The sequence below is a fragment of the Girardinichthys multiradiatus genome, chromosome 10, assembly GCF_021462225.1.
Source record: "Girardinichthys multiradiatus isolate DD_20200921_A chromosome 10, DD_fGirMul_XY1, whole genome shotgun sequence".
In the NCBI taxonomy this organism is placed as follows: Eukaryota; Metazoa; Chordata; class Actinopteri; order Cyprinodontiformes; family Goodeidae; genus Girardinichthys; species Girardinichthys multiradiatus.
In genome coordinates, this window is record NC_061803.1 from 10,480,364 (window position 1) to 10,508,207 (window position 27,844).

Below are 27,844 nucleotides of genomic sequence, written 5' to 3' on the forward strand. Positions count from 1 at the left end.
TTCTCTTCCTCTGTTCTGTTTCCAGCCCTGTTGTCTTCTTGGTGTGAGGAACTGGGACGCCTCCTCCTCCTCCGTCACCAGAAGAACAGGCAGAACGAGCCTCCAGGAAAAGTTCCCATGCAGCCCCCAATGAGCTCCATGAAACCGGGTCTCTCGCACGGGTCAGTGTTAACACTGCTTTGGTTTTTGCCAATTGTGGGATGTTGGTTTATATGTGGTTCTGTAGTGTCAGTTGACGGACCAGGCTAGTGGGGGAATTCTTAATAGCAGCTTGCATTCAACATGATAAGTGTTTACTGTGTAACAGGATGCTTTACTTTGGCTACATGATGTGTTTGTGTCGTTCATCTGCAGAGATGGCTCTTTTCCCTACGACTCAGTTCCCTGGCAGCAAAACACCAATCAGCCTCCAGGTTCGGTGTCCGTGGTGACCACCGTCTGGGGCGTGACCAACACGTCACAGAGCCAGGTAATATTCTGTTGGACTGTTTGAATTGGATTTCATCTCATAGTATCTAAACCTCAGTCTATCTCTTTTTCCAAAAGGTGTTAGGGAATCCCATGGCCAACAGCAACAATCCTATGAACCCTGGGGGTAACCCTTTGAGCTCGGGGATGTCTGGAAACAATCCGGGTATGAACTCACCTCAGTTCCCTGGTCCACAGCAGCAGTTTCCAAACAAAGGCAACTCTAATCAAGGCTACATGCAGCAGGGTATGTACGGACGACCCAACTATCCTGGAGGAGGAGGTTATGGTGGCAAGTAAGTGGACACTGGACTTTTTACATTGTATTATTTATAAAATGTACAGTGCCTTGCGAAAGTACTCGGCCCCCTTGAACTGGTCAACCTCTTGCTACATTTAAGGCTTCAAACATAAAGATATAAAATTCTAATTTTTTTGTGAAGAATCAACAACAAGTGGGACACAATCGTGAAGTGGAATGAAATTTATTGGATGTGTCAAACTTTTTTAACAAATAAAAAACTGAAAAGTGGGGCGTGCAATATTATTCGGCCCCCTTGCATTAATACTTAATAGCGCCACCCTTTGCTGCAATTACAGCTGCAAGTCGCTTGGGGTATTTCTCTATCAGTTTTGCACATCGAGAGACTGAAATTCTTGCCCATTCTTCCTTGCAAAACAGCTGGAGCTCAGTGAGGTTGGATGGAGAGCGTTCATGAACAGCAGTCTTCAGCTCTTTCCACAGATTCTCGATTGGATTCAGGACAGGACTTTGACTTGGCCATTCCAACACCTGGATACGTTTCTTTGTGAACCATTCCATTGTAGATTTGGCTTTATGTTTTGGATCATTGTCTTGTTGGAAGATAAATCTCTGTCCCAGTCTCAGGTCTCTTGCAGACTCCAACAGATTTTCTTCCAGAATGGTCCTGTATTTGGCCCCATCCATCTTCCCATCAATTTTGACCATCTTCCCTGTCCCTGCTGATGCAAAGCAGGCCCAAACCATGATGCTGCCACCACCATGTTTGATAGTGGGGATGGTGTGTTCAGGGTGATGAGCTGTGTTGATTTTACAAAAAACATATCGTTTTGCATTGCGGCCAAACAGTTCAATTTTGGTTTCATCTGACCAGAGCACCTTCTTCCACATGTTTGGTGTGTCTCCCAGGTGGCTTGTGGCAAACTTTAAACAAGTCTTTTTATGGATATCTTTGAGAAATGGCTTTCTTCTTGCCACTCTTCCATAAAGGCCAGATTTGTGCAGTGTATGACTAATTGTTGTCCTATGGACAGAGTCTCCCACCTCAGCTGTAGATCTCTGCAGTTCATCCAGAGTGATCATGGGCCTCTTGGCTGCATCTTTGATCAGTCTTCTCCTTGTTCGAGATGAAGGTTTAGAGGGACGGCCGGGTCTTGGTAGATTTGCAATGGTCTGAAACTCCTTCCATTTCAATATGATTGCTTGCACAGTGCTCCGTGGGATGTTTAAAGCTTGGGAAATCTTTTTGTATCCAAATCCGGTTTTAAACATCTCCACAACAGTATCTCGGACATGCCTGGTGTGTTCCTTGGTCTTTATGATGCTCTCTGCGCTTTGAACAGAACCCTGAGACTATCACAGAGGAGGTGCATTTATACGGAGACTTGATGACACACAGGTGGATTGTATTTATCATCATCAGTCATTTGGGACAACATTGGATCATTCAGAGATCCTCACTGAACGTCTGGAGGGAGTTTGCTGCACTGAAAGTAAAGGGGCCAAATAATATTGCATGCCCCACTTTTCAGTTTTTTATTTGTTAAAAACGTTTAACAAATCCAATAAATTTCATTCCATTTCATGATTGTGTCCCACTTGTTGTTAATTCTTCACAAAAAATTAGAATTTTATATCTTTATGTTTGAAGCCTGAAATGTGGCAAGAGGTTGATAATTCAAGGGGGCCGAGAACTTTCGCAAGGCACTGTATCTTGTTGTAACTTCTTTTTTTGTTGCTGTTTATAAAGTTACCCTGGAGGGCCAAATGCTGGACCTGGTGGGATTGGCATCCCTCCAAACTCTCGTCCTCCATCGGATTTCACCCAGCCCGCTGCTGCCGCCGCAGCCGCCGCAGTCGCCGCAGCTGCTGCCACCGCAACTGCCACAGCTACAGCAACTGTAGCAGCCCTGCAGGAGACCCAGAACAAGGACATGAACCAGTACGGACCGGTAAGACAAAGTGTGCTACTGGGAGCAAGAATGAAACTTTTCACTTCATATTTGGATTATTTGTCTCATTAGTCCTAATTAGCTTTCCATTTAGGTACATTTCTTTCATCACTGATAGTCCTACAAGAGCAGCTGAGGGAAGTTGATTTAAGATAACTGTTGAACAATTATTGTTAAGGGATAATTCTACAACAAAGAAAAAGACCCAAACAACTACAAAATCAGACATGGCGTTTTTGCTAAAATTCATACTTTCATAGAAAGTTCCAGAAAATGCTCTGTATGATTCAGAAGGTAAGATGACAGTTCATGAAAGTTCAGCACAGTAGTCTGTACATTCAGGAAGGTTACATAGAAGTGTTAGAAGGTAACTTGTGTGTACCAGTAAGTACGTCCCAGGAGGTACCCTGTAAATTCAGTCAAAGTAACTTCTATGTTTTATTAAAAGTTATAGAAAGTAGCCTTTTATATTCCAGAATGTAACATGTAAGCTTTAGGAGGTAATTTGTACGTTTTAAGCTAGTAGCCTATATGTTCTGGGAAAGTACAGGTAGTATTATGTTTTACTACTGTGTCTTTTCTCTTGCTTGTCAGATCTTTTTGTCTGTGGTGTTTAATTAAAAAAAAAAAAAAACATTTACCATGTCATCTGTCCCGTCTGAGTTGGTTGATTGAACCCATTTTGTTTTCCAGATGAGTTCCTCTTTCCAGATGGGACCAAACCAAGCATACAACAGCCAGTTCATGAATCAGCCAGGACCCCGTGGCCCTCCATCTTTGCCTGGAAACATGGGCGCAGGCATGAATGCATCCAACATGAGTGGGCCTCCAATGGGAATGAACCAACCCAGAGGCCAAGGCATGGTGCCTTTTGGGTCCCATGGTCAAAGGATGCCCCAGCACGGCTACGCTGCACCCCGACCTCAGGGTGTGGGTATGCAGGGCATGAAAAGACCGTATCCAGGAGAGGTGAGTGGTTGATTCAACACCCTCTGCGATATTATCCTGGATTCTGTGTGCAGATAAATCTCACAGTAATTGTTTCATCCTCAGCCAAATTATGGTGGGCAGCAGTATGGACCAAACAACCAGTTTCCCAACCAGCAGGGGCAATACTCCACCCCCAATGGCTCGAGACCACTGCCATCCCCCAGCTACCCCGGGCAGAGAATGCCAGGACAGCAGCTGCAAGGCCAATACCCCCCACATGGCGGTCCCATGGGCCAGTACTATAAGGTACTTTTTGCTGAAAATTGGTTGATTAATGGACCAAAACACAAAAGGCGGTATTATCTAATCTTCATCTAATTACAGCAAGAGCCACCGTTCAATGGCCAGACAAACAACTTCTCTGGGAGTGGATACCAGTACAACCATGGTAACATGAATGGGGTAAGCCAGCTTTTATTCTACTGTCTAAATGTATTATTATGCTGTTCTCCCTATGAAAATTTGACTTAAATTCAACTGTTTTCTGTTCAGCCTCCTAGACCGGTGGCCAACTACCCCCACTCCCCAGTGCCGGGCAACCCCACCCCTCCAATGACTCCGGGTAGCAACATCCCACCATACCTGTCGCCAAACCAAGATGTAAAGCCGCCCTTCCCTCCAGACATCAAACCAAATATTACATCTCTCCCTCCCCCACCAGGTCAGTTACTGAAAAATCTGAAAACAAGACGCCCTCAGGTCTTTTTCTGATGGTCATTTCTGATGGTCCTGTCTTGTCTCTTTCTCCTCGAATTCAGCCAGCCACAATGAGGAACTACGGCTGACGTTTCCTGTGCGGGACGGGGTCGTCTTAGAGCCCTTCAGGCTGGAACATAACTTGGCTGTGAGCAACCATGTCTTCCACTTACGGCCCTCTGTGCACCAAACACTCATGTGGAGGTAATATTTGATGGTACTTTAAGACTTGAAGATTTCTCTCTTTGCTGTTACTCCAAACTAAACTTCCTGCAGTCTTGAGTAGTAAAAAAATTTCAAAATTGAAAAAGAATTTAAAAAACTGATTTTAAAATAGAGATGATCTTAGATCCAGATGCCATAAAAGCTTTGAAATGGCCCTAGACCACACTCAAAATTAAAAGTTCGGCCAATTTTAGCATTGTGTCGTTTCATTATTGTGGGACCTACAGATAACAAGGACATATTGCTATTCCAATAGGTTCAAGGTTAATATGTTGTACTCAAATACCTAAAAATGTTGGAAAAAGTCTAGAAATTTGAGTCTGGGAAAGAAAAATTGTAATTAAAAGGTGTAGGAACCCAGTTAATAAAACCAAGAATTCTTATTGGTTATTTTCTGCAGGTCGGACCTAGAGCTGCAGTTTAAATGTTACCACCACGAAGACCGTCAGATGAACACTAACTGGCCAGCGTCGGTCCAAGTCAGCGTAAACGCCACCCCGCTCACAATCGAGCGAGGTGACAACAAGACATCGCACAAACCATTGCACTTGAAACACGTGTGCCAGCCAGGAAGGAACACGATCCAGATCACGGTGACTGCGTGCTGCTGTGTGAGTAAACCGACATGCTGAATAAGTAATGGAAAGAGGTTATGCATAAATATTGACACAAAAATGTCCTCTAGATAAATAAAAATCACATGCAAATATGTCACAATGTTTCCTCCTATAGTCGCACCTGTTTGTGCTGCAGCTGGTACACAGGCCGTCGGTCCGCTCTGTCCTGCAGGGCCTCCTAAAGAAGAGGCTGCTGCCTGCAGAGCACTGCATTACCAAAGGTATATCCACACTGCCACAAATTGCACCTTAATGTCAAAATTGTGCTTAGAGTTTTTGCTTCACACATTTTTCCCTCTTCTTCCCTCCTTAAAGTCAAGAGGAACTTTAGCAGCGTAGCAGTGTCCACAGGGAACGCCACGCTGAATGGGGAGGATGGAGTTGAGCAAACGGCCATCAAGGTTTCCCTGAAATGTCCGATCACTTTCCGACGAATACAACTTCCAGCAAGGGGGCATGACTGCAAACATGTTCAGGTGAGATGGACGTGGTGAAACACCATGTTAGCCAATCAGAGAATTTTAAAGTATCTGCTAAAAAGAAGTGAGAATTGTTTTCTTTTATCCAGTGCTTCGATTTGGAATCATATCTACAACTGAACTGTGAACGGGGCACATGGCGATGTCCTGTATGCAAGTAAGTTTTTTTATACTTTAGGTCAATAGCTGCAACTGTTTTTCACTTGATTGTCCCCTCCATCCTACTTCCCTATGTCTAAGGGGATTGCTCAATCCAGCTCTCCATCCAACGGGTCTGGACTTCCCTAAACCTGAAAGGTCTTACTAAGCAGGTTTACTGAACGTTCTGTTTACTCTGGTGTTGGGAAATGACTCGCCTAGCCTCTGACAGCCTTCATACAAAAGTTTTGCCCTTCTTCAACTGGTGGTCTGGACGACTGAGTAGCCTCTCGCAGTCATCCACACTTTCAACAGTCACTTTTGTTCACGCTGCTCATTCCCTAATATTACAACTGGCTCTTGGTATATGGGCTAGGTTAAGTTTAGTAGCTCGGCACGAGCCCCAAGGACGATGTTTTAACAGACTTGGCTAAGGCAACCTATAAAAACCTCCTAAAATCTCTTAGAACCAGGCAACAAGACTTTTTACCACCAATGAAAAACCAAAAATACGGTGATTCAAATAATTGAATGTCCACGATTTAACTAGAATTTGATATGCTTTCTTTAATTAGTAACGCTTTTGCAGGGGTCAGTAGCAGCTTAAATTCGGCAACACATAATAATTTCAATAATAGAAATGAATCAATCAACTCAACCTGTCTTTCCCTGATGCTGAATCATGTAAGTTTGGAGAGGCTTTGCTCATTCGTGCACCAGATGGAGATGTTTCTTCTGGTAATAACGAGTGATATCTTGAAGGAAATACGACTTAATCTTCAGTTTTCTTCCTTTAAGTGGCAGGCACTGATGCTCCAGGCTTTGATGGTTAAACAGGATCTTTGTTGTCATATGTCTCAGAAGACAGTAGTTTCCAGAGGCTGAAGAGTTGAAGGAAACCTCGGTAACATAAATTAAGTTGATTCAGGATTTCCAGAAGCCTGAAACTTAGAGCAATCAGCTGTTCACCGATCAAGTTCACTTCTGTTGTCTGGATAAAAAGGTTGTAGATGAAATCAGATTCTTAATCTTGAGGCACAGTCCTTCCAGGGCACAGGGGTTGATCCTCTTTTTAATGCAGTCGATCAGCTGGGCTGTGTCTCTGGTCCTTTTCCATCTGAGCGTCTTTCCTCCGTCCGATCTAGTTCGCTGGTCTTCTGCGAGGAAACAACCGCAGTTCCCTTTTTTAGCATTGCTTCTATAGTGCCGTTGCTCTCACTGGTCAGCCCTTTGTTAGTCTTCTCAGTTATTGCGCAACATACTTTTGCCCAGTACGTTATTGCTCAATACTTAGTCATCGTGACTTTCTGGTGCTGTTTTTCGGCCTTGAAGATGCCAGTAATAGCCACGCAGCTGGCTGTAGATTCATCCTCCCTTCCTTGCGCTGGTCTTCAAAAGATTATCTGTCAGCATGCAGCTGGCTCTCGTCACTCTTAGTCATCCTACAGTTCTCTCCCTAATCTGTTCAGTCTTAAATTTTTACACAGTATTACACATTCCATTCTCAGCTTCCTGCATTTACTTTTAAAACACAGTTTTAAAACCATTACTTTATTCTTTTTATTCATACATCACAACTGATCAACATTATATCTCTTTCATATATAGCTGATTAAGAACTTTAAACCTTAATGTTTTTTACTTTATCAGTTCTTAACCATATTTCAATCATATATCTTTTAACTTGATAATCAAAGATTACTAATTTAATTTAATACTTGTGAAAGAATGGAAAATCATCATACATAATTTCTTTAGATACACTTGTTTATATTTCTGCAAAGGATAAGACAGTTAATATGTGGCTCCACACAGGCCTCTCCAATCTTTCAGTCCCAGAATATGAGAATATGCTTGTTTCACTCTCTACTGCTTCAACTGTGTATTTTAATAATTATTGCATGGATTACACATAAGGATATTTATTGTAATTCTTATGGATTTAACTGTGAGCAGTAAATAAATGTTGCATGGATTACATGGAAAGATCTCACCTTATTTTGACACCCTGCATGCAGATGGAAGATCTCTTAATGTTTCTTATCTCTCCTTAGTAAAACAGCTTTGTTGGAAGGACTGGAAGTAGACCAGTACATGTGGGGAATCTTAAATGCCATTCAAAAGTATGCAGATTTCATTCAATTTTACACTACAGATTAGATTTTCTTTTTTATATCCTAAACATTTGACCCAAACTGTTCCCCACCAGCTCTGATTTTGAGGAAGTCACAATTGATCCAACATGTAGTTGGCGACCTGTGGCAATCAAATCTGAAATCCACATTAAGGAGGATCCAGACGGGCCGCTGGCGAAGAGGTTTAAGACAATGAGTCCCAGTCAAATGATCATGCCCAACGTAATTGATATGATTGCTCAACTCGGGCCCGGACCTTCGCCGTACCTGTCGATACCATCTGGTCAAGGTGGCAACAGCAGCGAATATGGCAGCCAAGGTAGTAGAGCCTTTGCAGTTCTAGTATGCAAAAATCTTTGCAAACATACATGTGTGTTGAGATTTTTTACTCCTTGTTCAGGCAACAATTACCAAGGACATGGGAACTTTGACTTCCCCCACAGCGCCCCAGGCAGTACGTCAATGAATGACTTCATGCATGGTCCTCAGCTGTCTCACCCACCCGACATGCCGAATAGCCTGATGGCACACGACAAACCCCTGTCCCACAACATGCCTGACTCGGTGAGTCCTCCAACCTTTCTTCTTCTTGTTTGATGGTTTTTTACATGTTCTCAATTGAAGTGTCAAGAAATATACCTTAATGTTATTTAGTGCCCCCCTGGATTATCTGCCAGATGCACATCTATTTATTTGACAGGTTTCTGCTGACTGGAAGCATTGTTAACATTTTAGAGCGGCCCGTTCAGAGTCCTTACTTGAATCTGCAGAGGAAGCTAAAGATTAGGGTAATGGCAATGAGGCCTTGTAATTTCATAGCCTTAGTGCTAATCACTTAAGATAAATCATCAAAATACCGGTGAAAACATGCACAAAGCTAGTCAGCAATTAAGTGTAGGGCTTGATTGCTGTAATGCCTTTAACGAGTTTTCTATTTGTTATTAAGAATGATATAAATAATATTCAACATAACGTTGTTTTATTAAAATGTAAACATAAATACTTTTTTTTTTTTTTTTTATTGATACTCATTTTACAGTTTAGAGAAGGAAACGTCTTGGTTAAATTAAACTATTTTTTTTTATGCAGATCTGCAATGTTTAAGATTAATTTTGGACTTTACCGTTATTAAAATAATTGGTAGGTAATGTTTTATTAAAACTAGTGACAGTTTTTGATGTGACTTTCTGTACAAGATGGCATTGAACACAAGGCAAGGACAAAAAACATAATGAACTCACTGATTGTGTTTTCTATTTGTTGTTTGTATGTCCAATCATCCATCTATCTGTCAATTAAAACACATTATTATTTGGCATGTGGGTTTAATTAATTGCTGCCCAGTTTCAGTTTTATGTGTACTATTCTGATTTGCCACTGGGTGTACTCCCAATATTTCACATTTTTAGTTTTGTTTTTAATTCTCAATTCATCTAAGGTATTTTACGTTCATAGACTTTACCAGTGGGAGAGGTTTTTGCAGCCTGTGAATATCATTAATTTTACAATTTCAAAATAAACAGCTACAAAGGATCCCCCTTTGTAAAGTTAACACATTTTTATTCTTCATAATTTAGAAAATGTATTTTTCTCAGTGCTGAGTTACTAAGAGGCTGATAAGACAATGATCAGTTGAATGGCAGATTTTTCATATTACACTGAGGATCATTATTCTGGAATTATACTACAATCTACTTTGCTTTATCTTTTTTGTTGGTTTGCATTGGATTGTATTCTGTTAAATCAAAACATTGACTAAGAGTGTATCATGGTTGAATGTTGAATCAAAATGTAGTTTTCGTTGTTCAGATATCATACATATTTGCCACAGAAGAAAGATATCCAACTCCCCACTATTCCCTTACCCCCTAATTAGTCCCCTTTGTAGAAGACACGATATGGGGAGTGTGTGAACAAGTTAACATGCATACAGCTCTGATGTCTGCTGACCATAGTTAATTTAAACCAAGCTAATAGTACTGCAAAATAACTAACAAGCAGCTTGAATATTATACCTCTTATGTCCCTCTCTGAATATCTTTACTGTACAGATACCTCATTCTGCCGGGCCTGACCAGACGCACGGCCCACTGCAGCAGAGCTTACATCCATCTCCGCACCCCGGGAGCCAATCGGGGCAGCAGCTACACCACAGTGGGCCCCCTCTGCCCTCACGGCAAGCCCCCCCACCTCAGCAGCAGCAAGCACAGCAGCAACAGCCCACCCCCAACAACCATCCCCATTCTGACCTTGCCTTCAATCCCTCCAGCAGTTTGGACAGCCAAGCGGGGTCGGATATGCCCGAGCCTTCATTAGATGTGAGTCCCCGGAATAGCTGGAGATACAGCGCACACCCTCTGAACCTTTATACATGTTGCTGAATTATAACCACAAATTTTAATTAATTTTATTGGAATGTTATGTGACTGTCCAACAACTGTAATCTCAGTATAGACCCAGCTGATGTATCAAGGTCTCTGAGGTTTGTTTGAGAACATTAGTAAGCTAACAGCAACATAAACACCAAGGAACACAGCAGACAGGTCCTGGATAAAGTTGTAAGGATCTTTAAAGCAGGGTTAGGTTATGAAACAATATCCAAAGCTTTGAACGTCTCACAGAGCTCTGTTCAATCCATCATTTGAAAATATGAAGAGAATAGAACTACTGCAGACCTACCAAGACACACAAGGAAAGCTTTAATCAGAGAAGCAGTCAAGAGACCCATAATAACTCTGAGGAGTAGAGATTTACAGCTCAGATAGAAGAATCTGTTAACAGGACAACCATTAGTTGTGCATCAGTAGTGGTGAGAAGACCTCCATAATATGTCGTTTGCATGTTTTGGACAAAGCAAACATGTGGAAGATCGTGCTCTGCTCAGATTAAGTCAAAATCGAACTTTTTGGCCTAAAACTAACACAGCCGATCCTTTTGAACACACCATCTCCACTGTGAAAGAAGGTGGAGAGAAATGTACAAGGTAACACTTGTTACAGGCTTGAGACTGGACCAGAGGTTCGCCTTCCAGCAGGACAATGACCCTAAACATCCAACCAGAGCTGCATCGGAACCGTTTAGATCAGAGCATAGTCATGTGTTAAAATGGTCCAGTGAAAGTCAGGGGGGCAAAATGCCAATGCATGGCACACTTTTAAGATTTTAATAAAAGAAAGGTTGCAAATTATCATTTTTATGTGTAATGGAAATTCTTTTATTAAGTGTTCCAAAGTGTATGACCTTTAGGTTACCTCACTCCTCAGAACATCTGTGTTAGAGGAGGAAGCTGTAAAGCCATTATCAGTAGTTTAATGGTTAAAACCCATGCTTTAGGGTGATGCCTCAGGAAGAGCAGGAGGGTCTAGGGTCATAAAACACAGACTCTTTGAAGTTGAGATAACACTGTCATGTTCTGGTATAAATACTGTGTGTAAATGTTGATCGAGGCTCTGCTTCACTGACTAACCTCAGTGACAGGGTCTTCAAACGCTGAAATGCCTTTGAATAAAACTTTAAAGACAAAGTCCGGATTTTCTCTTGTTGTGAGTCAACTTCTCTCACACTTTGATAAGAAAATTCCACTACACATGGCACTTTACAATTATGCAGTATTTTGTGTTTGTCTATCACATAACTACTTAAAATTTTGCAAGGCTCTGTACTTGAATATGAGGAGTTTCGTAAGCTAATTCTTGCAATGCCTCTTTCTGTTTTCCAGCTTCTCCCTGAACTTGCTAACCCAGACGAACTGTTGTCGTACCTGGATCCTCCAGACCTCCCCAGCAGTAGCAACGATGACCTTCTGTCGCTCTTTGAAAACAACTAAGAGGCTTTCAGACACCCACACACATAAACTTTTACCGATCGCCTGAAGCTTCCCTGAGAACTGCCACAGTTACTCAGTACTTGATCAACACAATGATGCACTCCCTTTCTCTTCTTCCTCTTGTACAATTTCCATTCGCCAGCGCAGATTGACTGCAAATAATCTCAAAGATACTCAAAAGACACGGCAGGATGTGGCGGAGTTGCCACGCCCTCCCACCTCCTGTGATGATAACCTTGACTGTGCAGCTATAGTCAATTTTATTTTTACACCACACACATGTACGTGTGCTCACTATTAACATGTTGTAGCATTTTTAAAATACTTTTTGTTTTCTTTTGAAGCTACAAAAATGAACTCATTGTATAAAGCAGAAAAATAACTGAAGAAAAACTGTGCTCTCTGGCCAATGTGTGTTATGTTTTGTAGTCTGAGAGGCCACAACTTCCTCGTGTCACTGCTCCATTCCCTGACTGGTCCGGTTAGTCGCACTGTTTTGTCCGTCACCTAAAAGCACAAGAAATTTTAGCACTGCAAAACAAACAACAACAAAAAATCTTCTTTACAAAAAGGAAATGGATTGGTTTTCTAGAAATTTGCTGCCAACGTTTTAAAAAGAGTTTTTGGAACAGATTGGCTTCCATTTTGTCTACAATTGTGCTGTGTATTTATTTCAGTCTCTGAAGTCTGACTTTTGAAGCAGGGAGCATTTGTAGCCTACAATAACAGAAAGTATGTACATGATACCTGGTCTTCTACACATTGTAAAGTCCTCCTTTACAAATGAGTGATTTTTTTTTTTTACAACAATAGATAAAAAATATGATTGAAGTTCCTGCCATGTTATTTGCTTCCATCTGCTCTGCATGAGCCTTATTTTCTGCATTTTTGCAGATTTCATCTCTCCTTAAAAGATGTGCTATTGAGGAGGAAGTCTTTAAAGCGCATGTATGCCAAGCCCTTTGTCAAATAGTGGTTTTCTCTTTCTCAGAATTATTTTGATTTTATTTAACACTTACATTGAAGGTATCAGCTGGTTATTCTTTTATTTCTTTTATCGTCCTTCTATGTTGCTGCATAATTAAGCTGTCCATTGTTCTTTTGAGAAAATGCTCACCAAAGCTATAGGGATGGAAATGGAAATGTTTGTATTTGCTCGGTCCTGTGTAAGACTGTGAGTACACGGGTGCGTTTCGGTAAACTAAAATATCATCAGAAAGTTAATATATTTCAGTAATTCAATTCAAAAAGTAAAACTTGTATTTTATCTAGATTCATTATATACGAGGTACCTCAAGCATTTATTTTTTGGTGCTTTTGATTATTTCTTACAGCTAACGAAAATCCCAAATTACATTTCTCAGACAACTGGAACACTACGTAAAACTAATTTAAAAAGGTGGCATACTCACAGTTGAGAGCAGACAGTCATTGACACTTTTCACAAGAAGGGTAAGTCACAAAAGGTTTTAGCTAAAGAAGATGCCTGTCCATAAAGTTCTGTTCTCAAGGATAGTAATGGAAACCTTAGTGGAAGGAAAAACTGCAATAACTACAGCCTTGAAAGGACTGTGAAGCAAACCCCATTTGAGTTTGTGAGAGATTTGCAAGGCACGAGCCACAACACAGACAAATCCAGGACATGGGCTACAAATGTCACTTTCCCGTCAGAAGTAATGATGGGACATCCAACTCTTTTCAAATATCATTTTAGCTTGGCTGTCTTATAAGAACCAGCTTTCACATCTACGAAATGGCTTTTCTGATAGTATCACTCGGAGCTTTTTATTTTAGACTAATTTATTAATTATGACTGGTTTGTGTGTGGCTAAACAATTTTTAGTCTGTGTTTTATTAGAAGTTTTTCATTTGAATTATATTAATGGAAGGTTTTGTGGGTGGAAAAATGTGGTGGAAAAATGCTGTTTAATATATGAGTTTTACTTTTTCAGTAGAATTGCTGAAATACTAAATTTTTTGATGATACTCTATTCTGTACTGAGATGCATCTGTGTGTTTGTGAGACTGCGATTGTATGCGTGCGTGTTTGTACACAGGAGGTGATGGTGAAGGAGACAAGCAATGGTTTCTTCCATCACTGCTGTGATTTTCAAAGCAGTATTGGTGTAAACCTTTTTTTGTTGTTTTTTGATTTCATGTCCTTTGATAAGACTTGGTGTTCAGTATGCAAATGTATTATTTTTAAGAAATACTATTGTACTGTAAATATCATTGTGAATATTTTTGTATCATCGCGATAATGTTTGTCGTTGTCCGACCTAACCGCACGCGCTCCCCTTCAGATCACCGACTTTTCAGCAGTTTTAAACGCCTCATAAGCTATGCCCTGATGCATGTCGTACTCGTTTTCCACCTTTGTGCTCGCCTTATCTCCATTAGCTCAAAGTTATTCTGTTCCATTTTTTTCCAAAGTTCTCAGATATCAAACTCACTTTAAAGCAATGCTTTCTTTGTAAGCATTGATCCAAATCGATCTCTGCTTCCTGATCATGAATTTAGGTTAACATTTGTTCAGCGATATTGATTTTTTTTTAAAAAGAGATGTGGTGTCAGCTGGCATTCAGTGTAATTATTGATCTATGTGAATATCATGTTGCTAAATGTCAATACACGGTGGTATTTTAAAGATATATCACAACCATATTTTAAAGAAATTCCTGACATGTTTATATTTTGTTATAGAAAATGTGGCTTTTTAAAAGAAAAGCATGATACCATATACATTTGTATCCCCCTTTTGTTTGTGGTTTGATTTCTATTTGGTAAATTATTTTGTGCTGGTTTTATTATGAATCTGTAAGGCTAGAAATCCAATTTCTTTCAGATTGATTTGAACTAAACTGTTTCGGCTCAGAGAGCACTGACATGTTTGAGGTCTAACAAACAAGGAGACAAGGACAGTTGTTAAATTTTTTAAACATATCGACCAAACCTATAAAAATTCGTCATCATCTCATAGTTTCTTCTTTATTTCAAGTGAGTTAGTTCGGTATTGAAGGCAGCACCCCAAGTGTTTAGTTGCACAATCACATAAATTGCCATTTCTTTTGGGGAGATGTTGTTAAGAAAAAGAAAAAAAAAAAAAAAAAAAGAATATATAAAAATATTAAAAAATAAATACCTAAGCCAGAGAGGAAAGGGGCACATTCATCAGTCTGGCCTGGAAAGGATGTAGACGGCAAGGCTTGTTAAATGTCCCAAGGGCGTCTGTATATATGTAAATTAATATAGAGAAGAGTGAACAGAAATGTATTAATTTTCCTTTGGGAATGTGCATTGTTTCTTCTGAATAATAATAATAAAAAAGCTTGCAACACCTCTACTGGAAGTGGCTGACTATGAAAATAAAACATGTTAGTTTATGTCGGTGGGTAATCTCAGCATTTTGCCCCCACTGCTTTGTAATATACTTTCAACCTCTTTTGTTTGGGGGAACCGAGACAGTCATGTTCTAAATGTACTATTTAGTTTAAGTGTTCTAGTCTCACGGGCATACTCTGAGGTGCTAAAGCTAAAAACAAAATAAGGTTACACAAAACACAAACGGAAAAGCCAGTCGGTAGTGTAGAAGGATGGTGGTAGAAGGAATGGGTCCTGAAGATAGTGACTAAAATCCATAATTTGTAAAAAAACAAATTTATATCATGAAGATCTGGAAAATCAGTCTAAGGTGATTCATGCAATGTGGCCATCGTCTCTATGTTTGTACATTGTATGTACAATCATTTCATACTCCAAACTGGTCAGAAAATAAAGAAACTAATTGTGATTTTTAGTCTTGCAGAACTGTATGTAGTTAGATGATGTGACAGCCTAATATTTATCTAATAAATATGTATTCAGATGATTCCTGCACGCCAGTGTGTATTGTCTTTGCTTCCATCCCAAAGGGCAGTTCATTCAAGCACAAATGGAAATTATGAAATTATTAGAATTTTATGTCAGGTTTGGATAAAGTAGTGCTTTAAAGTAAAATTTAAAAAATGCATTTTTATACACATTTGCAACAAGGAATTTAAAAAATAATGATCAGTTACATCACCCTTCATATTTGTTTGGTAACCCTGTTAAAAATGTGTAAATTATACTATTGCCATAAAAGGTGATTGTTTTAAATCATATCTTATGGTGTTAGCATAATTTATCACTGAGACATTTAGAAAAATCCAACCAGAATGCAAGAATAGGAATAGTAATCTAAGGGCATATAGGACAATTTCTCTTAGCCACTCAAGAAAACATGCTGTAGGACACATAGCTTTTGCAGAAAGTTCAAAATGTTTAAGTTTGTTCTCAGCTGACCGGGGCATCTTTGACCATGTTTATTTCCCCTAGCTTGTTGCAAACTCATTTTTTTTTTTTTTATGGGTTTCTTTATACCAGTCTTCCATTAGGGTCAGATTTCATAACGTGAGTTTAAAATAAAATAAAAATGGCAAAAATCAGCAGGGCACAAGAGAAAAGGGCAAATTTGGTAAAACATGATAAAGCAGCATGCTTAAAACGATGAAAATGCATTACACAAATTCTTTCAAATCCTGCCCTTTGGCCTTTCTGCTTGGAGTTACTGCATATTTTTACTTTACATGCGTGGGTTCTACCAGGTACTCTGACTTCCTCCCGCAGTCCAAAAACATGACTTGTTTACTCTAAACTGCCCTTAGGTATAAAGTTGTGCTGTGTGGCTCTGTGTTGCCCTGTGATAGACTGTCAATTTGTGTTACATTTCAAAATAATTTAGGGTTCAAAAACTATTCAGATCCACACTCCAATCTAGAAAGGAGTGGTAATGCCCCGAAAAGCTGTTTGTCAACAGCCCTTGAAATAACATAAAAACAGAAGAAAGTTAACTCAAATTCAAGGGGCGTAAGTTGCAGCAGCTTCTTCATCAAACGGGACCATGTTCTTATTGCAAACAACCAGAAACAGTTAAACATGTAATACTGGTGTATATCAGGTACAGATTAGAAAGAACAGAAATACTAAAACAGGTTAAGAAAGAAGATTATGTATGAGTATTTTTAGTTAAATATGGCCTGTGGAATCAGTCTAGCCCTTTAGTTTTTTCATTTACTGTCCGACTCTTCAGTCCAGTAGATGGCGGTAATGAACCTTACGCTCTTTGCTATCCAATAAATACATATCAACAGAAGAAGAAGCTACTTTCTGTAGTCTTCTGATCGCAGTTATGTTTTGTACGTGTTTCTGCGCGGATATAAGTGAGACTGCAGACTGCCGTCTCTTCTGGGTTTGTTGGGACTAACTGCGGAGAAGCCGAGTCTAGTTGGACAATAAGAGTGCGTCAATGGAAGGAGTAGCCGATGTGGACAGCGGCTGTGTTGCTATCATTTTAAGGGAGCACAACTATTACTGCCGCAGTCCTCCGACTGGTCAGTCTTCCATGTAGAAATAAATTACACATCATATGACAAGTGTTGTGCCAGTTCACCAATAACAAGAACTAACTCTAAATTCAGTTTAGCCACGTTAACACGAATTCATTGTTCACCACTTAAACAATTCGTATAAAGTGGACGTATATTAGCAGCACCGACCTAAAATCCAACATGGCTGCCAGACCTTTAAAACGTGAACGTTGCAGAAATAAACCATTTACTTGAACCGATGGTTTGTATCTCATTAAACCCGTCACACACAATGCTGTACAATATATATTCGTGAAAATAGTCTGCAAAAACTATTTACCCTGTTCCCTGAGAACTTTTAGCAAATAACAGTTTTTTTTTTTTTTACTTTGATGTCATTCTTCCAAGGCAAATTGAACTCAGCATATGTTCAGTTACCTTTTGTTTAAACACTGAATATGACCATATGTGTTTTTGTGTGTTTAGATGAATTGGACGGCACATTGGAGAAAATACAACAAATGAAACAGAAAGTATCAAGCCTCCCTCTTACTGGACCTCTTTTTGAGAGATGGTGTGTGTCTGATGAAGACTTTAGATATTTCACTAGGTTTCCATCCAAAGAGATCTTCTATGTTTTTTGGGCTTCTGTGGAACCGTCTGCATCAATGACTGTGTTCTGGTCCAAAGCAAACAGAACTGGAGTTCTTTCAGAAGCGGTAGACCTTGATTTAACGCCCCAACATGAGCTTCCACTCATCGATGAGTTTTTTATGTTCTGCCTGCATCTTTCCGTTGGCCTAAAAGAGCAAGTTCTGGCTGGAATGTTTGGAGTCAGTAACTTGAGAGTGAGGCAGATCATCATCACGTGGTCCAACTACTTGTATTTTGTGCTGGGGTCAATACGAATCTGGATGACACAAGCGCAGGTCCAACAGATGATGCCTCGAGTAATCCGGCAGCACTGCCTCTGCACAAGGGTTATTATTGCCTGCACTGAGCTCAGATGTGAATTCGGAGAATTGAAAATGTCTTCTGAAACTTTGTCACGTGAGCGAAGCTGCACCACATTTAAGGCTTTGGTTGGAATAGCTCCCTGTGGTTTGATCACCTTTGTGTCACAATTATTTCCTGATTCTATGTCCAATGATGAGCTGACGAGGCTATCTGGAATTCTGGACTTACTCGAGCCAGGTGATGAGGTTATAGCTGACAAAAACTTTTACATTGGGAATCTATTGGAAAATGTTGGGGCGAAACTCGTCACGTACCCTTTGAACTCTGGGGAGGGAAGCAGCTGGACCCGACAGAAAGCCCGGGGTGTTGCCAGACTCCATGCTCTTGTTCAGTGTGTAATTAGAAGGATTAAGGAGTACCAGCTTCTGGACTCAACGATTCCTCACACCCTAGCAGGAACCGTAAATCAGATCTGGTTCTGCGGTTGTTTGATGGCTAATTATCAGGGTCCTCTGAATCCTGATAGGGAGGAAACGGATCAGTAAAATTAAAATGTTTGCTTCTCTAATCTGTTACAAAGGCCGCCTTTAAATTTAAAACATGTTTTTGTGAGAAGGTGCCCTTATTTTATCTGATTTCACTCTGTAAATGTCTGTATTCTGTAAATGTGTATTATTTTACTAAATGTGAATAAATGTTTTCTTTGAAAAAACAGTTCCTCATAAAACAGTTCACAGTAGAAAACTGTGTATTATACCTGCTTTATCCCTGCTGGGCTATTTTCTAAATGTTGTTCACTGATGGATGGATCCATCCATCGTTTATCTATAAGGCATTTAACTTGATTATCCATCAACCCATCTATCCAACCATCCACTTATTTATCTAACCATTCTTTTATTTATCTATCCATCCATGGAAGCTACTCCACCATTCTCCATATAAGCAAAACGTGGTCAATTCATAATTATGCTTTTATTTAAAAATAGAATCTACACATAAAGCTATCTTTACTGATACTTGGCTCAAGCAATTATTAAAATGTTATAGATGTATAATATATTTCTATCTATGTACAAGGTTCCCTGGGAAAATTTACACTGCAGTTTAACCTTGGTCGATATCTGGCAGATAATTGGATCATTGGCATTTTTTTAAATATAATAGAAATTTTCTTTGCTATTTTTTCTCGGCACCCCAATCAGGTGGAATAAATGCACCTGTCAATTACCACGAAGACGAATGTCTGCTGTATTTTTATTTTTATCTCGCGGAGTCTCGCGAGACCCCTACAACTAACTAGGTCGTTTTACGTCATGTTGCGTGAGGACCGTTCCACGCTTCCTCTTCGCGGCAGTGTGACTTTAGCTTGTTTGTTGAGTTGATTTGAGTGGAATAGGGTGTGCAAAGTGACAATAATTGTTTTGCAATGTTGATTTTGTCCAACAGGATAAGGTTTTGCTCTCTGGCGTTCACCGCCTCCCGCCTGTACAGCAGCGGCCCCGCTGCTGCTAATAAAAACCCCAGGGTTTACTTTGACATTGCTGCAGACAACGAGCTGCTGGGCAGAGTGACATTTGAGGTGAGACGAAAGCAGCTGTACAGTTTTTTTTCTTCTTCTTCTTTCATTGTGAAAGTGTGTTTATTCTGTTGAATGATATTTCTCCAACTTAAAATTTGCTTTTAATTTTGAAGCTCAACGCAGATGTTGTGCCAAAAACTGCAGGTATGTGTTGCTTAACCTTTATATCACAATAAATTGAACGTCAGAAGTCAGTATAGGGGGATTAAGGCATGTAAATCTGAGATTGGACACATGTTCGTTACTAAATTCATGCAGAGTTCAGTGATAACATCGACAGGCAGGTTTGAACTGTTTTGAGTTCAGCAGGAATCCTAAGGATTTAATGCAGACTCAGCACAGATCATCATTGGTTGATGGTTTTATGAATGTTAGAAAAAACGAGTAACTGGCATGTATCGTTTCCTGCAGAAAACTTCAGAGCCCTGTGTACAGGAGAACATGGCTTTGGTTACAAGGGCTCCACCTTCCACAGAGTGATTCCTCAGTTTATGTGCCAGGTAGGGCTTATCCCCTCTTTATCTCCCTGCTGTATGCCGTTTTTAGTTTAGATTTTTTATTTTTGCGTGTTTTCAGGGTGGGGACTTCACAAACCACAATGGAACAGGTGGGAAGTCCATTTATGGTTTGAGATTTCCTGATGAGAACTTCAAGCTGCAGCACACTGGACCCGGTAATAATTCCTTTTCTTTGTAAACATTTTTCCAATTACTAGATATCAACCAGTCTTATGTTTTTTTACTAATATTTTAGGATTTACAACCATGCATGAATTGATTTCAATGGAGATTTCTGGTTGTGTAGTATTCGCAAGGAAAACATGCATTTCTCAGGGTTCTTAAACACTTGAAAAATATTGTAATGTTTTCGGGTCTGGATAAGTATGGAAAAATAGAATAATATTTCCCGACTTTATTCTCTTCTAATTAAATCCTAAAATTTCCCCCTGGCACGATAGTCTTGAGTTTGCCATATTTATACACAAATTTAAAATAAAAAAGCACTATATGATCTACCTGCTTTTATTTGAAACAGAGCGGCTAAAAGTTTTCTTACTGTTGGTAAAATCATCTGACAAGACCGCTAATATTATAATAAGGTTATTTGTAAAAATGTATTTTATTTGATTCTGAAATATAGACTTTTTGCTGCTAGAATCTTTTTACAATCATCTAATACACATTTTGTGTTTTTGCTGTCAAGCTAATTTTAAACTAAGATTGTTAATAAAATTGTAGCCCTTACAATACAAATTAAATTAGGTATGATGCGAAGTTGTGGCATAAGGCATAATTGGGCGCGATAGTAAATATACAGCATTTCCATTCTGAAGTATGTGAATTATATGGATAGTGCTATTGGTCAAACAGGAAGGAAAAACACAAATTTCTGAACAGTCATTGCTGTTTCATTATCACACTATTTCAGATGTAGGTTCGTCAGAAGTGTACTGAAACCAGTTTTTCTAGTAGGTCATGTCTCGAGTTGAATAGTTTGGCTGTATATTTCTTGAAAACCACAGGTGTGTACATACACCAGTGGGTGTTTCATGTCCAGACTTTACCTGGGTGGTGAAACGGATAATCACAAAGGTGTGCCCTGGTGTTGTTTGACTTCAAACTCAAAAGAAGACTCTAGAGAAGTGGTCAACATTTTTAGTTTACTTGCAATGTTTGCAATGTTTTGGACAACTGGTAGGAACTGTTTAGAATTACACAAAATGGACCAGAATATTAGGAAATTTGAGTCTGGAAAAGTGTGGAATTACAGAAAAATGTACTCTAATGTCCCTGAAGGATTGTTGAATATATCCCAGGAAAATTATTGTTTTGGTTCCACAAACAGACCATAGTTTAAAGAGATCAAAGATGATGCACAGTTGACTAAAATCTGCTGAATAATGCATACACTCTCAATATTAAACTCAAGAAACTTTAATATGGGATAATTTTCACAAGAAACTTTAATATGGGATAATTTTCAGACTGAGCTCTGTAATTTATACAGGTATAAATTACAATGATGGAGAATGTGGGCTATTCACCCTTTCTTTAATTAAAATCTGATTGTAAACAAATGGATTATTTGCTTTTGTCCTGGGCTAAATATTGACAAATACAAATTTAATGGGTAGCAATTAATATAATTTGCATTGTAATTTTCCTCAAAAGGTCAATTTATTTCAGCAATTCAATAAAAAAAAACTCATTCCCATATAAACCTTTCTTTCTACAGAACCTTTTCCTTCCACTTAACTTTCCGATAAAATGCTTGAATATAGCATTCTGTGAACATACAACTTCTTCTCACTGACATTTTGCAGCTTAAATTATTTGTGGAGGGTGTCAGTAACTATCTGCTGGACGCCTGTCAATTCAGTCCTTTAAGTCCTTTAAAAAAATAACAAAAATAATCACATGAAATATTTCACCATGTGTGTAATGTATCTGTATATTTTTTAAGTTGAACTTTTTGAATTGAGTTACTAAAATAAAATAACTTTCTGGGGATATTTTAATTAATCGAGATGCACCTTTAAGTTTTGGTCATGTTTATTTTTCTCCACCAGGTGGCAGTTCTCTGCTGTTGTTCATAAAGCTTTTGATCATTGGCAAGTTAGAACGAGATTCTTCTAGTAGCACTTAGATTATAGTCTTTTGTATGGATATGAGAGTCAAAACTCCCTGCACCGAAAGGAAAATACTTCTTATCTGTTTTCCAATTAATGATGACATAATTTCTGTTATATTTTCTGTGTTTTTAGGTATCTTGTCTATGGCCAATGCTGGACCCAACTCCAATGGATCCCAGTTCTTCATTTGCACCACAAAAACAGAGTGGTAGGTACAGGAAAACTTCACTGAAAAAGCTGAAACTTAATGATTTTATTGTGGTCAATTTGAGCAGTTTTAATTTTGGGTAATGTCTGATACTGATGGGCCTGTGATGATATAAGATTTAAAGAATAATGAAATACATTGCCACTTTTAGAAAGGAGCAAGGTTTAAAATGCAAATGTGCAGGTATCATTAACGTTCCATAAAATATATTATTTGATAGGGCTTCACCCTGCTTTTATCTGTTGAATACAGATTTCTTTATTTTGCTGGCTGTACAAGAATAAAACCCAATCTGTGGTGACAGATGCATAAGAAGTCCTGCTAACACTTTCGACTCACCACTTCGGATTCAAACCTAATCAAGCAGTGTTTATACTTCACTGAACCAAATTCTTCCCTAAAATTTACCTCCAACATGTTTATTTAAAAAAGAAATAATTTTCTAAAACTCTGAATGAAAAGCAGATGATAGAAACTACATTCCTGGTTGTTTACTTTTAAAGCAGTGGAAGGTTAATCTTTTAACCTGTTAACATGCTAACATCTTTTTAAAGCCTGGTATAAAGTTTGCAAAGTTTTGTTGTCATTCAAGAGGAAAAAGAAATTTGAACATAGAAGCAGGCTTGTGTGAATCAGGGCTTGAAAAAGTGAAATTGCTGCAGAAACCGATTCATTACTCGTGAAGAGACAAGTCATCGTCAATCATCTCACTGTCTGAGGCAGCGGTGCTAAAACAGCTCTTCTTCACTCAGGCTCGATGGCAAGCATGTTGTTTTTGGCAGTGTGACGGAGGGGATGGATGTGATCAAGAAAGTGGAGTCCTATGGTTCCCGGTCTGGACACACCTCCAAGAAGATCAAAATCTCAGACTGCGGAGAGGTCGAGCCCATGTGAACAACGGGTTCTCTCAGAGTTGCATCTCCTCAGTCTCAACAGAAGAGTCCTTTTCTTCATTGATGGTGCAAACAGCGACCTCTCTTTGGTCGAAATGGATCACTGGATCTCGCATTTTAATATGGTGGCACTTGACTGCTGTTAGCTTTTACTCTGGTACCTGTGATGCCCTCAAAATGTGAACTTATTGAGAGTTGTAAATCAGAGGTTCTATGCATTTCTAAAAAAAAAAAAAGTTATTAGATTTTTTTATTTTTTGTGAAAGTGGGAATATTTGTTGAAATTTTTGTAGCAATGCATTATTGGATTCCTTCCAAAACAATAAAGGCAATTAATTCAAAGTTTTGAAATTATTTTGCAAGCTGTTTTCTGGAAAACGTTTCGTTAAATTATCACACATTGTAGATTCACAGTGATTGATGCACTGCAGCCATTGTATGCATAGGCACCAATGGTAAAGATTTCTGGAATGCATTAAAGTCTTTCATTAAAGCAGCATAATCTCATACCTAAAAACTTAGAATAGCATGTTGTTTTGTCTCTCCCATTTTGAACACCGGGTAAGAGAAATGGGCATCAGTGTCGTGTATTTGTTTAGCCACATGCTGTCATTCAACCAATGGCTGTCTAGGTGGTGTACAGAAAACGATGGGGGTTATGTTGATAACTGGCGAACATTTTGGGGAAAACCTGGTCTGATCCGGAGAGACGGCATCCATCCCACTTTGGATGGAGCAGCTCTTCTTTCTAGGAATCTGGCCGAATTTATTAGTTCTTCAAAACCCTGACAACCCAAGGTTTAGACCAGGAAGCAGGGTCGTAGTTTAACACTCCTCTTTGCAGCTTCTGTACTGCTACCCACCCATTACCCTATTAAGACAGTGAATAGATTAAAAAATAATCTAAAAGAAACAATTCAGGAAAATCTCATTAAAATAAACACAACTCAGACCTAAAAGAAAAATAAAACATTTAAATGTGGCTTACTGAACATTAGATCTCTCTCTTCAAAGACTTTGCTAGTTAGTGACCTGATTTGTGACAATCAGATTGATGTATTTTGCCTCAGAAACCTGGCTGCAGCAAGAGGATTATGTTACTATAAATGAGTCAACTCCTACTAATTATTTAAATTTTCACATCCCTCGAAATACTGGGCGAGGAGGAGGAGTAGCAACCATCTTTCAGTCGGATTTATTGATTAGTCCCAGACCAATCAATAACAACAACTCTTTTGAATATTTAATCCTTAGTTTTCCTCATCCAAATTGCAAAGCACTAAAACCACTTCTGTTTGTTGTTTTGTACCGTCCACCAAGCCCTTACTCTCCATTTTTAGATCAGTTTTCAGACCTTTTATCTGATTTAGTGTTAAATACAGATAAAGTTATTATAGTGGGGGATTTTAACATTCATGTAGACGCTGAAAGTGATAGCCTAAATATAGTGTTTAATGCTATCTTAGACTCAAGTGACTTTGCTCAAAACATTAACAAACCCACCCACCTTTGTCTTCATTCTCTGGACCTTGTGCTGACATATGGCATTGAGTGTAAAGACATAACAATATTCTCTTATAACCCTGTCCTGTCTGACCATTTTTTAATAACCTTTGAGTTTAATTTAACCGAGTACTCCACACCTGAAAGAAAATTTCATTATAGTAGATCATTATCAGGCGATGCTGTAACAACCTTCAAAGAATCTGTTCCACTTTTAATTTTCTCATTATCACAGAAAAACACAGTGGAGGGCAATAATTCTGTTTCTGCCCCTTCAAAATTGATTCTTTTGTTCATAGTGTTTCTTCATCATTGCGTGATGCATTAGACAATGCAGCCCCCTTGAAAAAGAAGGTAATCATTAATAGGAGGCTAGCTCCTTGGTTTAATTCAGAGCTGCGTACTTTAAAGCACAATGTTAGAAAATTGGAGAGAAAATGGCGCTCTACACACCTAGAGGATTCCCACTTAATCTGGAAAAATAGCCTACTGTTGTACAAAAAGACACTTCGCCAAGCTAGAACAGCTTATTTCTCATCATTAATAGAAGAGAACAAGAATAATCCGAGGTTTCTCTTTAGTACAGTTGCTAAACTTACACAGAGTCATAGCTCTGTTGAGCCATCCATTCCCTTAGCTCTCAGCAGCCATGACTTTATGGGATTCTTCTTAAATAAAATTGATTCTATTAAAAATAAAATCTTTGACCTACTCCCGAAGATGATTCCTTCATCCTCAGCAAGTGAGACAACATTGGAAATAACTGCAGAACCTGATTTGTGTTTGGACTGTTTTGATCATGTGGAGCTTCCTGAGTTATCAGAAATATTAGCTTCATCTAAAAATTCAACTTGTATGTTAGACCCAATCCCAACCAAATTATTTAAGGAAGTGTTCCCTCTGATTACCAGCCCCATTTTAGATATGATTAATCTATCTTTAGTAAATGGATATGTACCACAGGCTTTTAAGTTGGCTGTAATTAAACCTTTACTTAAGAAACCTTCGCTTGATCGAGATGATTTAATAAATTACAGACCTATATCCAATCTTCCATTCTTACCTAAAATTCTTGAGAAAATAGTTGCTAATCAAATGTGTGAGCATTTACACAGCAATGACCTGTTTGAAGAGTTTCAGTCAGGCTTCCTAGCTCATCATAGCACTGAAACAGCTCTGAAATATTTCCCCTACTTTAGCTTCCCTTCATTGGCTCCCTGTTAAATCCAGAATAGAATTTAAAATTCTCCTCCTCACATATAAAGCCCTTAATGATTTAGCTCCATCATACATCAGAGATCTGATTGGTCCATACGTTCCTAACAGAGCACTTTGTTCTCAGACTGCAGGTTTACTGGTGGTTCCTAGAGTCTCTAGAAGTAGAATGGGAGGCAGATCCTTTAGCTATCAGACTCCTCTCCTGTGGAACCAGCTCTCAGTTTTAGTCTGTGAGGCAGACACCCTGTCTACTTTTAAGACTAGGCTTAAAACTTTCCTTTTTGATAAAGTTTATAGTTAGAGTGGCTTAGTTTATCCTGAGCTATCTCTGTAATAATGCTGCTATAGGCTTAGGCTGCTGCAGGACATAATGACCACTTTCACCCTCATCGCTACATTCTCACACTACTCTCCAATTTTGCATTACTTGCTGTTATTTCAGCTTTTAACTTTGTTCTCTCTCTTTTCTCTTCCTAGAAGCTACACCTGGCCTGACTCTGTGTCTACCTGTGACACCTTTCTGGAGAGGGGCATCGTCCGAGCTTCTGCTGGCAACAACTTAATGCTCACCCTTTACCGATGATCCACATAGCCCTGTCTTTTAGTGTTTAACCCTTTCTCTCTCCTAGACATGGCGATTGACTGAGCTTTTACTGTAACTAATTATATGTGCTCTCTTTCAGACTCTAACCTTGAAAACTGGCTCAGAGTTTCTGTTCTTTCTTTCTAGGTGAAACAACTAAAGGAGCTACATCCATTAACATTTACTTTTCCTTCCCATAGAAAGTACTCCTGGATCAGTGCTTCTTTGTTCTTTTTGTGTCTCTGCTCTGCTCTCAAACCCCCAGTCGGTCATGACAGATGGCCGCTCACACTGAGCCTGGTTCTGCTGGAGGTTTTTTCCTGTTAAAAGGGAGTTTTTCCTCTCCACTGTTGCTACATGCATGCTCAGTATGAGGGATTGCTGCAAAGTCAACGCCAGTGACTGTCCACTGTCTCTACATACTCATCCGGGAGGAGTGAATGCTACAAGTCACTGACTGGATGCAATCTGCTGGGTTTCCTTAGACAGAAAAACTTGTTATCCAATTTGAATAAATAACTGAATCTGACTGCACTGTTCAATGGTTAGGACTAATTGGAATTTATGTACCTGACTGTTGTGAAGTACCTTGAGACAACATGTGTTGTGAATTGGCGCTACATAAATAAACTTAATTGAATTATTTGTACTCAAGGGAAACAAAGTTGTGAGTTACTAATTATAACTATAATAACCAATGGGAGATTATGCTACTGCAACAAAAGGAAATTAGGCATTTTGCACATTTTTCAAGTAAATTGTAATAAACACGGGGTTGCGTACAGCAGTGGTTAAAAAAAAAATGCATGGCTTTTGTCTTCTAAAGATTATCCACAAAATGTATACTCCCAGAATGTGTAACATCTGGTTAGATCAGCTCAATTTTACTCGTAAAGCACTTTGTAAACTCAGTTTTAAAAGGAAATAAAAATAAAAAACAATGAAAATAATTAAAAACATTAAATCAAGTGTATTTAAAACAAGTATATAGAGATTTAAAACATGTAAGTTCACATAAAATTAAGAAACTAATTCTAGCATTAACATCAATGCAGAAGAATCCAAAACGAGACAAAATCACAGCCACAAAACA

The 27,844-nt window shown here is 39.0% G+C and overlaps 3 protein-coding genes across 8 annotated transcripts in view; all 3 read left to right on the plus strand.

The window, feature by feature from the left end:
• LOC124874967 (zinc finger MIZ domain-containing protein 1-like) overlaps positions 1-15,664 on the plus strand; it is a 149,605-nt gene extending 133,941 nt beyond the window's left edge. For 3 of the 6 annotated variants that reach the window (XM_047376685.1, XM_047376686.1, XM_047376687.1), the window contains 18 exons: positions 26-161; positions 355-469; positions 547-764; positions 2,481-2,682; positions 3,376-3,651; positions 3,736-3,918; positions 3,997-4,074; positions 4,165-4,333; positions 4,431-4,572; positions 4,994-5,204; positions 5,326-5,431; positions 5,526-5,686; positions 5,779-5,846; positions 7,882-7,950; positions 8,037-8,281; positions 8,363-8,526; positions 10,014-10,280; positions 11,681-15,664. In XM_047376685.1, coding sequence (XP_047232641.1) covers positions 26-161; positions 355-469; positions 547-764; positions 2,481-2,682; positions 3,376-3,651; positions 3,736-3,918; positions 3,997-4,074; positions 4,165-4,333; positions 4,431-4,572; positions 4,994-5,204; positions 5,326-5,431; positions 5,526-5,686; positions 5,779-5,846; positions 7,882-7,950; positions 8,037-8,281; positions 8,363-8,526; positions 10,014-10,280; positions 11,681-11,788 — 2,918 coding nt within the window. In that variant the 3' untranslated portion in view covers positions 11,789-15,664. Of the gene's footprint in view, positions 1-25; positions 162-354; positions 470-546; positions 765-2,480; positions 2,683-3,375; positions 3,652-3,735; positions 3,919-3,996; positions 4,075-4,164; positions 4,334-4,430; positions 4,573-4,993; positions 5,205-5,325; positions 5,432-5,525; positions 5,687-5,778; positions 5,847-7,881; positions 7,951-8,036; positions 8,527-10,013; positions 10,281-11,680 lie in introns of all 6 variants that reach the window. The other 3 variants (XM_047376682.1, XM_047376683.1, XM_047376684.1) reach the window with 1 other exon arrangement.
• A 1,285-nt stretch (positions 15,665-16,949) lies between these two features.
• On the plus strand, positions 16,950-18,846 carry LOC124875696. The gene is made up of 2 exons (XM_047378008.1): positions 16,950-17,199; positions 17,662-18,846. The coding sequence occupies exons 1-2, from the start codon at positions 17,115-17,117 to the stop codon at positions 18,675-18,677; spliced, it is 1,101 nt and encodes a 366-aa protein (XP_047233964.1). The 5' UTR covers positions 16,950-17,114; the 3' UTR covers positions 18,678-18,846.
• A 582-nt stretch (positions 18,847-19,428) lies between these two features.
• On the plus strand, positions 19,429-23,789 carry ppifb (peptidylprolyl isomerase Fb). The gene is made up of 6 exons (XM_047378009.1): positions 19,429-19,714; positions 19,828-19,858; positions 20,126-20,214; positions 20,291-20,387; positions 22,479-22,554; positions 23,307-23,789. Exons 1-6 carry the CDS (start codon positions 19,562-19,564, stop codon positions 23,446-23,448), a joined length of 588 nt encoding a protein of 195 aa, XP_047233965.1. The 5' UTR covers positions 19,429-19,561; the 3' UTR covers positions 23,449-23,789.
• Positions 23,790-27,844: the final 4,055 nt, after the last annotated feature.

Bases quoted from the DNA above. Each gene is read 5' to 3' on its own strand.
- ppifb (XM_047378009.1), top strand. From the start codon at position 19,562: ATGTTGATTTTGTCCAACAGGATAAGGTTTTGCTCTCTGGCGTTCACC. The intron at 19,715-19,827 runs GTGAGACGAAAG...TTAATTTTGAAG, and splicing joins TGGGCAGAGTGACATTTGAG to CTCAACGCAGATGTTGTGCC. The intron at 20,388-22,478 runs GTAATAATTCCT...CTGTGTTTTTAG, and splicing joins GCTGCAGCACACTGGACCCG to GTATCTTGTCTATGGCCAAT.
- LOC124875696 (XM_047378008.1), top strand. From the start codon at position 17,115: ATGGAAGGAGTAGCCGATGTGGACAGCGGCTGTGTTGCTATCATTTTA. The intron at 17,200-17,661 runs GTCAGTCTTCCA...TTGTGTGTTTAG, and splicing joins CTGCCGCAGTCCTCCGACTG to ATGAATTGGACGGCACATTG.